This window comes from Haliotis asinina, chromosome 12, assembly GCF_037392515.1.
Source record: "Haliotis asinina isolate JCU_RB_2024 chromosome 12, JCU_Hal_asi_v2, whole genome shotgun sequence".
In the NCBI taxonomy this organism is placed as follows: domain Eukaryota; kingdom Metazoa; phylum Mollusca; class Gastropoda; order Lepetellida; family Haliotidae; genus Haliotis; species Haliotis asinina.
The window spans coordinates 10,729,568-10,739,956 of NC_090291.1; the positions used below are offsets into that span (position 1 = coordinate 10,729,568).

Genomic DNA, 10,389 nt, shown 5'->3' on the forward strand with positions numbered 1-10,389 from the left:
ATACCACTGTAGTTTGTTTTCAGTACACTGAGATTCACTCTGAAAATATGATAGGTTCGGTTTTCATACCGAAAATATCATCATACCTTATGGACATTACTTCATCACAGATGTCATCACAGATGTCATGACAGATGTCATCACATATGTCATCACTCATGTTACATGTAGTTTAATTCTAGATGACATCAACATGACATATCAACAACTCATGCTATTTCGATTGGATGAGACCCGTGATAGTCCAGGGCTTTTAGCAACCCATACTTGCCATAAAAGGCGACTACGCTTGTTGTAAGAGGCGACTAATGGGATCGGGTGGTCAGGCTTGCTGACTTGTGTCACATGTGTCATCATTTCCCATCAGTGCTCATGCTGTTGATCACTGGATTGTCCTACTATTTACAGACCGCCGCCATATAGCTGGAATATTGCTAAGTGCGACATAAAAGAAATATATCTCTCTCTCTCACTCACTCAATCACTCTCACTAACTTACTCACCAACTCACTCACTCACTCACTCACTCACTCGATTGGGTCCCAATTCCATAATGATGTCTTTTCTGAACTAACCAGACCAACAATGCCTTTCCAAGAAAATGTTTAGCCTATAGAATTTTGTTGTTAGTCTTCCGTACACCAAAATGAAAACCTATAGCCTTTCAAATTTTATTGTTAATGCACTGAACCCTAATGTGGCGAACTGAGAGCTGTGTACTGCAATACCTGCCGAACCTTGGCATGGCGTACAGTTGCACCCCTACCAAAGATTAAGGAGTACATAAATGCAATATATTACATTTGAGACAAACCCCAGGTCAGTTTAAATCTTTATGAGGTTTCATTTGGGTTCAGCCGTTGCCCTAATCTTGTTCTTATGTGTTTAGCAATACATGTGTCAGATATTTTGGGTTTTTAGCGGTCTGATAAGTTGTCTTGATGATATATTGTAATACCATGACACACCACTATATCATACATTAACAGTTTTTAGATGCCTCTTATCATTATAGCTGATAAAAAATGTGGTTCTGAATTAACGCCAAAGCTTCCAGTCACCCATTTGAGATAAATTATGACAGTTTCAGTAAATGCAAGCATATTTATGTCTGAGATTAATGAACAAAAAACTATTTTATCAGGAGTATATGTTTTGTGTGACTTGACTGTTTTTTGTTTGTGTTTGTGATAATGTTGTTCTTTTCCTCTTCAGCTCCTGTTTACAGCTGGTGTAATATTTTTCGTGGTGCGCAAAGCACGAGTGGAACTGAGGAAAACTGTGGTTGATATAAAGGATGAAAAACAAGTGCCAGAAAATGACATTGTGTATATTGATATTAACAACGAGAGCTGAGATTAGCTGATTGTCAAAAAAATCCACACATGTTTATTGTTATTGTTGCAACAAATATTTATAAGTATATATATATATGTATATTTTGTTTGGTTGTCAAAGACTGCACATATATAGAGAGGTTACCAGAGTGTAGTGCTTGTGGAATTCATGAGTATGTCCGTGCTTTGACAATGATGTTGTTTAGCTACAATTCCAGGTTCTTCCTCATGAATGTGATTTGTTTTTCTGAGACGGCTATTATGTCATTTATTTGCAGTTAAAATTTACATTTAACATGGCTTGTGGAGGTGACTTAAATCTAAAATTTTACTGAAATTTTAATGTGGTTCGTTTGGATGTGTAAAATATAAGGTTTATTAAGCATAGTCTTAATCAGGGTTGAATATTCAAGTAGATAAGAAAAAGAGCTCTTAGTATGTTTGAAAGTGCATGTATGATAAAGAATTGTGTGTGCATAATAATCCATCTTGTAAAGGTGCATGCATTCATGATGACAGAAGAGCCATTAAGATTTGGGTTAGAATTAATCAACATTAACCCATGCTTGTTGTAATAGGTGACTGATCATGTTATTGATCACTTGATTGCCTGATTTAGGTTTGTGCTGCTTTTACCAATATTCTAGCTATATGACAGTGCTGTAAATAATCATGACAACCCAGTGATCAACAGCATGAACATCAATCTACACAATAGGCATATGGTGTGTCTACCAAGTCAGCAAACCTGACCACCCGATCCCTTTAGTCGCTTCTTACAACAAGCATGGGTTACTGAAGACCAATTTTAGCCTGAATCTTCACAGTAAATCACTAACAGAATGATCTGACGTCGATAAAGTGATTAAGAATGCTTAAAATGAAGGTTTATTATTTAAAAATTAGCTCTTAGCCTGTAGTCATAAAAATATCTTATTAATTTATTGTTTGTGAACTTAATTATTACCATCAGCATTAAAGATTAATTAATTTTTGTTGTTCAGGGTGGATGATCCATCCAACGAGCCAAAAGTATACTGCAAGGCTTTAGATGAAATATCAGTGCTTCCAAATGTCACATGCATTTGTTGTAATATGGAATATTTAGTTTCAAGATCATGCTTTGTTGTAAAAAAGGAGCGTTGCATTCTGTCTTTATAAAAAATTTAGTCCTAGAAATAAAGTTTCCGCATTTAAGATTAAGAGAGGTATATATTTATCCTCAAAACAAATACAATTGGACAGAAGAACAATCTGTAAATGGAATCGATAGGGTAGACTATTGGTTAAAGTGTTCACTCACCACACTAAAGTCCTGGGTTTGATTCCCCACATAAAAGAAAATACTGAATACTGTAGAACTATTGACATATAGAAGAATGTGCAGGGTTTACAACTATTGTGATCTTTTGTTTCCAGTTTAGAGTAGAGAGTTTTGTAAGAGACCCTGCTGAAGGTGGGCGTTGATGTAGCTGAGTGTTTGTAGGTGCCTTAAACATGGCTGTGATTGGTTCTTTCCCTCATCTTTTCCTTTTCTTCACACCTGAGGGGTGATGTATCAAACTTAAGAAATGTCTGATGTAAGATTTAGAGCACAGTTCCACATGTCCAGTTTCATACAAATCGTAAATCTCTGAATTTCTACCTTAATTATCTAACTCCAAAAGTACATGCATGTTTTGTTGAAGAATTCTGAGTATAAGGGTACAAGAGTGAAACAACTGGCAGCTCTTTCCTGGATAGTGCCTGTAGTGGTAGTGGTAGTGGTAGTGGTAGTGGTAGTGGTAGTAGGGTTGATGGGATGCTGACTTTAACTTTGTCCACTGAAAGGTGAGTCAATGAAATAGACAATCCATATACAGTTTCCTCTCAGTGTGCAGTGCCTTTCTTTCATTGGTTGTTATGTTTGATGTTTAGAACATACATATATGTATATATTGTGTGAAGAAAGCAGTGATCTGTATGAAAGGATGTAGAAAATATATTGTGTTGTTGAAATTCATGCCAAAAATGAGGGAACTGCATGTTTTGCTTTCTGTACTAGTCTACTGCCAAATAATTGTCCATTTACTTCCGGGTACCCGTTATTACATCATATACATGCTTCCTCTTATTGCTGTTCCCTTTATTTTTTCCATGAGTATATGTATAGTAATTAATGGTTGCAATAAGGCATACCTCACTGTGGCGTACAGATATCATTATAATGATTGATGTGGTGCAATAATTGTACTGGTTTTTAATTTATCTGTCATAACATTTTATTTATAATGATTGAAGTTTATAGAGATCAGTCAGTGAATTACTTAGGGGACAAAGTGCAACTGTGTACATGAAGCAGGCCATTCTACAAATTAGTCATCTTTCATGACTGTTTATTTCTCTAATTTTTGTTAAATTTAAAAATAAAGATATATACTGAAGGGAAAAAATAAGGTATCAATTATATATTTTCCTATTTTTCAGAAATTAATATAGAGAAGTGCGGTAGCCTTGTGATTTAAGCTTTAGCTCATCATGTCAAAGGTCCATGTTTGATTCCCCACATGGGTACCATGTGTGAAGTTTCTGGTGTCACCTGTCATGAAATTGCTAGAATATTGCTAAAAATGGCATAAAACTAAACTCACTCGCTCTAGTCATCATGTTTGTTTTTATCATTTTACTTCTTTAATTTTACCCAAGAATCATGGTTTGATTTCAAGATTTGACAATCATTCATTTGATATTTTCCCTCTCTCTTTTTTTTTTCAATTTTAGCTTTCAATAATCATTCCCAATATAGAGAGATAATAGTCTCACTCAAGTTGCCCTATTATTTCTTCATATCACAGGCCAGTGACATGTTTACTGCCAACTTCCTTGATTTAACTCCCATTTAAAAATAATATCTAAAGTTCTGATAATAACTGCATTTGTGTATAAGCAACGTTATCGAGATGTCAAGGAGGTGGGTGAAAGGGTAGAGTTACCGTCACCAGATCTGTGTCCTGAAATATTAATCTTAATTAAATGATTAAATCTTCAGTGGTTTTGGATTTTTTGTTGAAGAGAATTATGCTTCAGGGGTGTGACATGGAACATCTTGACTTCAATTGTTTTTTGTATTTCCATGTAGTTTAGTTTTCGTTCAAACTGGACCATTGCCACTTCTAGACTATATGTGTAAGCACTTTGTTTTTTCAACAATCATTTAAAGTATATTTCTTTATAGCTGATACACAATTATTAGATACTTATGAACTCATCAGTCATGTCAAAGGTCATGGTCATCTCAGAGGTCATAAACTTTTTTTCTTTTCCTTTTTATTGTTGCTGAAGAGATAGGAGATGGAAGGGGTGGGGATCTCTAAATCCTTGGAAGTTGAATGCACCCACCTGATCTTATTGGACTGGTAGATACAATTGTATATCATGCTCAGCATAACTCCAAAATGGTTTTTACTGCACAAGCATAAGATAATTTCATCATAAGGGTAGCATAGTAAGCAGGATAGTTGGCCTGACCTTCCACTGAGGTCAAACTGAGGTCAGGGACACGGGAATAGCCATTCATTAGGTCATTTTTTACTGAACCAAACCCAGGTCTTGCTTTGACATTTTGGTGAGATATTTCTTGGGTTTTCAAAAGGAGATAATCAGAAAGCAACATAAGAAGCAGAAACTGATCCTCAGGTCAAGGTCATTAGAACATAACCACTTACATTTACTAATGAATGTTGAAAGGAGCATGGAATTTTCAACATTATGAAAGTTAACTGAATAAGTCATGTTTTTCCCCAAACAGGTAACATTATTAGACAGGAACTGTCCTGTGTTAGATAAGTTACTTTAAACAGCAAGGTGGTGCATTTTACACTCATCATTATCATTATTTTGCTGTCACTTTTTGCTATTTATTAAAAGGCTGCACCACATGCTGGTAGAATTTCCAGTTGTGTGAACTGTAGGTTGAAATTGAAATTTCAATGCACACGTTTGTTGATTACCAGGCTGTTATACCAGCAAGTGGTTTCTCATTGTAAAACAGCAACATGTGATAACAAGATAATGATAATTTTTAAACACCTTTTATATTCGGATGTCCAATCAACAGAGTTGGTCTGTCGATTTCATGTGACTGCAAAATTAGGTTTTGTTGGAATTTTTAGATTTTGTGCTAGTGAGCAATTCCTTGGTTTAAAATGAAGTCAAGCGGACTACAAACCATCAAGAAACATTTACCCACATGATATGTATTTTTCACAAGCAGTAGTGATTTCACCAAACTAATGAAATGGTGTCACACTTTAAAGAGATATGTGAATGAACATTTCTGTGTCTTCTAGAAATGAACTGTTTCTGTTTTTTCTTTGCATTTACTTGCAAATACCTTTCCAGCTTTCTGGAATTTGATTTATGTTTTGTTTATAAAGTTGTGATCAATATATGTTTATTTATTTTCAAGTATCTGTTTCATATGTATCATTATTTGATTCAGTAAGTTTATTTTCTGAAGCACCACAGTCAGCTAAACATGCTTGATTGACATTAGGATTATAGGTAGGTAATATCAGAGAATGTCTTGGAGACAAGATAGTAGACTTGGGCATGGAATCGGTCTTGGATTCCACAGAATAGACCGGGGCACCATTCCATAATGTTATCGTCATGGCATCATCGTGGTATGTGCCCGAACATATGCTTCCTCACTTGACAATTTCTTTGTTGTATGAGGCGCCAGCGTGATAAACTGTTACCATTTTTTGTGTGAATATTTTTGTGATGTTTCTGTTTATGGTATGGATGGGTTTGGTGTGTAAAACAGGTTGTACATATTGGTTGCTGAATCTATCAATGCATTATTCAAATGGAAGTGCATTGATGACATGATAACATTTGCTCTTCTTTTTTCATGGATACATTTCCTGGCATAGACATACGGTGACTTCTCATTACTCCAAACACCTGACATTGTTGCAGTGAATGTTTACATATTTTCATGTTTTCAGGGGTTTATGTCTCATTAATTTCCCAAACAGTGTTGTGATTGATTCAGTGATTGTTGTTTTACACTGCACTCAGCAACATTCCCGCCATGGCGGCGGTCAGTAAATAATCCAGTCAGGACCAGACAATCCGGTGATCAACAGCATGAGCATTGATCTACACAGCTGGTAAATGATGTGTCAACCAAGTCAGCAAACCTGACCGCCCAGTCCCGTTGATCACTTTTTACAACACGCATGGGTACTGAAGATCAGTTCTAATCCAGATCTTCATGGGTCAGTGTAGTGGCTTGTCTGAGTCATTGTTTTATTTGTGACCCAGATGTCTTAATCACAGCTGGGAACAGTCGAAGAAAGACACTGACATATTTGGGAACATATTGAGGTTTCCAAGTAATCATTGCTCCTGTTCTTGATCACTGGATTGTCTGGTCTAGACTCGATTATTTAGAGACCATATAGATGGAATATGGCTGAGTTTGGCATAAAACTACTCTCACTCAATTATTGCTCCAGTTGTTTTGTCGAGCAAATTAGAGAAACATCTATTCTAGAGGGTCCATCTCTACTGAACAAAATAAAAAGAAATATATTGAATAAAATATAAACTTTTTTTCTGGTTCTCTGGGTTTGGGTCCACTGAACTAAATATCAATGTTTAACTTTCTTTAGGTTTTCTTTTACCTAATTGGGAAATTCTTGCTCAGGTGCAGTCTAGTTTCAAATTTCAGATTTTGCCAGACAGAAACAACTGTTGGCACAAAGTCTGTTAAAACAAAGTCATACTTCAAACACATGTATTAATAATTGATGCATGTGTGAGGAGACACTGAATGTCATCCACTTAGCTGATCATTTTGGAATAGCTTAGTGGTTCAGGTGTTTGAGACACTGAAAAATGGGTTTGAATCCATTTATGGTTGCAGCATGCCAGGGTTATATATTCCACAGATTGCTGCTTTAATGCAATTGAGGAATCTTCCAGTGGGTGTGGGCCCAGAATGAGGTGTACTGGTATGTTGGTATGAAAGATAATGCTGTTAACAAATCTGGCTGACCATGTTGTGATAGTGTATAGAATTTATGACACATTGATAGTGTAAAATAAACCTTCAGACTTATTTTGTGTGATTTTTTTGTGCAATAATACTACAAGTCAGAGCCTGGAACAGTAAAATCACATTTCTGTCATTGTGGATTGTCATTGACGGATATGGAGTAGCCTAGTGGTTAAAGTGTTCTCTCACCTCCCAGAAAGGCCTGGTTCAATTCCCAGCATGGGTGCAATGTGTGAAGGTCATTTCTAGTATCCCCCACGATTTTGCTGAAATATTGCTAAAGGCTGCTTGAAACCCAACTTCCATTCACTGAGACAACAGGGAGACTATACTTTTTGACTCCATAGCTTCAGGTTTAGTGCTCATGCTATCAGCCATTAGGCTCAAGAGGTGTTTATCATCGCTTTAGTACCAGTTATTACACAGAGCACTACAGACACAGTTTCTTAATGTTTGGTTGACATACTGGGACATTGTTTACAATATTCTGATTTAAAATTTGGGAGATGTCTTTTTTTTCGCTTTCAAAGCGTTTACTAATTTGTCATTTACAATTTCTTGTTTTTCGTCAGTTCTTTTTTTTTAAATATGGGCAGGTGGGCCGGATTATATTTTTTTATTTCTTAACATTTTTTTTCTTCTGATTGTCTTAGTATACAATGTTAGTGGAAAGCATGGATTCCTGAGGGCTAAAACTAATTTCGGAAGTCAGCCGGCCTTATACACGCAAATTTACGACTGCAAAAATTGAACAAAAATGGGTCGGGCGGTAATGAGAAAAGAGATATTTTGTGTGTGTGTGTGGCCGAACTTTATTCACTACGAGTCATTCTACAAAAGACCAAGTAACTGATGTTTCACAAACTGCGAAGGCTCTCCTTTCGGAAACAAATCTTTCTTTCCTCTTTTCCTTCGACTGATCCCAAGGACCCATAAACCTACAATCCAGTTAACTAAACCCGAGCTATTTTTACGAAGGAATTAAATATAACTTGCATTGAAAAATCCGCCACTGCACTGATAACAAATGCCGCGACGCGATATGTTATCGGTATTTAACTGTTTTATCGTCAACTATAATTATCTGGCGAATAAACAAACACGTCGTTTAACCTCAACGATAACGTTGTTTTCAGAGATTGCCCCCCGCCCTGCATATACAAGGTTCTTTCACATTTCGTACATAATTAAACTGAGAATGATAAATAAGTCATTGCCTTTCATATATATATTCTTCTCTTTCTAGCTCATGAAAGCTGCAGTCCAAAGAATGAATGAAAAAAACGGTGTCACAATGTATTCTAAATTTATTTAACTAATTAAAAAACACAAAAAATGCATGCCATGTTGGGATTGTTGTTCAACGATGCACTCAGCATAATCCACCCATCAACATCATTGGTTAGTTGGTTGGTTGTTTAACGCTCACTCAGCAATATTCCAGATATATGACAGTCTCTGAATAATTGAGTCTGGTCCAGACAATCCAGTGATTGACATCATAAGCATCTGTCTACGCAGTTGGGATACGTTACACAAGTCAGTGGGTCTGACCACCCAGTCCCGTTTGACAAGGGTGGGTTGCTGCCATGGAGATCAGCTCTAATCCGGATCTTCGCGTTGCCCGAATTGCTACAGATGCAGCACGATGTCCAGAGATTCCCAGTCACCAGACCCGTGAAGGTCCCGGGGTAGAATAGGACTTCAGCAACCCATGCTTTCCATAAAAGGCGACTATGCTTGTCGTAAGAGGCGACTAACGGGATGGGGTGGTCAGGCTCGTTGACTTGGTTGACACATGTCATCGGTTCCCAGTTGTGCAGATCAATGCTCATGTTGTTGATCACTGGATTGTCTGGTCCAGACTCGATTATTCACAGACCGCCGCCATATAGCTGGAATATTGCTGAGTGCGACGTAAAACTAAACTCACTCACTCGCCCCAGTTACCGAAATCTATAAACCAATATAAAACGGTAGTACAAAGGAATGTCAGAAACAACATTTGGTCTAAAGGGTGAAATACTGTGAATGTTACAAAAATGGACTGTTGGAAGTGACACCTTGTGTTTGCGAAAGACTGGTATTGCCTGACATTCACAAAACCTGTCCTAAAGAGTATGTATTTACAGTCCGACGAGTAAACAAACCAAACTATCAAGTGATCGATGGACCAGAAAATCCAGCTGAGTTTGAATTACGATTGCTTCTCAGAAGTGCAGAGTTTACTTCAGTTACACGTAAAGAGATACATTTTGGAAACAGTTCGGGGTTTCCTACCTAAATTTCGCTTGTATTTCACTCAGCATGCTTGTGAGATTCGATCAAGCTCCCTGTACCTTATATACTAGCAACGACTGTTTTCCGGGCACCCTTCATCTCTATGCAGTGCTAAGTAATGGCTGTTTTAATCCTTTAAGCATTAAATAAACGGAAAATATCATCTATACTAAGTGTAAAACGGTTTCTGGAGGGACAGTTTTCATTAAAGTCAGTTCATAAAATGCACCAGTATGAAGAAATGTTGTACAGATCATTGTGAAATCGTTTTCAAAATTATTATTGCCACAAATACAACAAATGGGAAATCAAAATCATTTTCTGTCCTGAGTCTTATTTCGATCAGCACGTTTTGACACTCGCTTCGCAATATCGATAGAGTTTATCTGATAAACATCTTTTTCCACATAAATACGCCTTTTGTAAAAGATAAGGAAGTCACACAAGCTAGAATTTAGAGCGTATTTTCGTTTGGTACATTGCTTAACACTGCGTTCAGCCATATGACAGCAGTCTGTAAATAATTGAATCTGGAGCAGACAATCCCGTGATTGATATCTTGAGCATGATGACAACCATAGAGAAGATTAATTTTGACAATTTTGTTTTCTCCTTCAATGTGCTAGTTTTGTTAATCAACGTCCTCTAATCGCTCTTTCAATTCAGGAAAGAAGATTCCGGTGTCTCGGACAGATAAGATTCGAAATGCAATCATGGTTGAATAGG

At 36.7% G+C, this 10,389-nt stretch overlaps 1 protein-coding gene across 1 annotated transcript in view; it reads left to right on the top strand.

Moving 5' to 3' along the window:
• Positions 1-1,375, top strand: part of LOC137258423 (transmembrane protein 64-like) — a 47,412-nt gene extending 46,037 nt beyond the window's left edge. Inside the window, exon 4 of the mRNA XM_067796100.1 lies at positions 1,216-1,375. Coding sequence (XP_067652201.1) covers positions 1,216-1,356 — 141 coding nt within the window. The 3' untranslated portion in view covers positions 1,357-1,375. The remainder of the gene's footprint in view (positions 1-1,215) is intronic.
• The last annotated feature ends 9,014 nt before the right edge of the window (positions 1,376-10,389 follow it).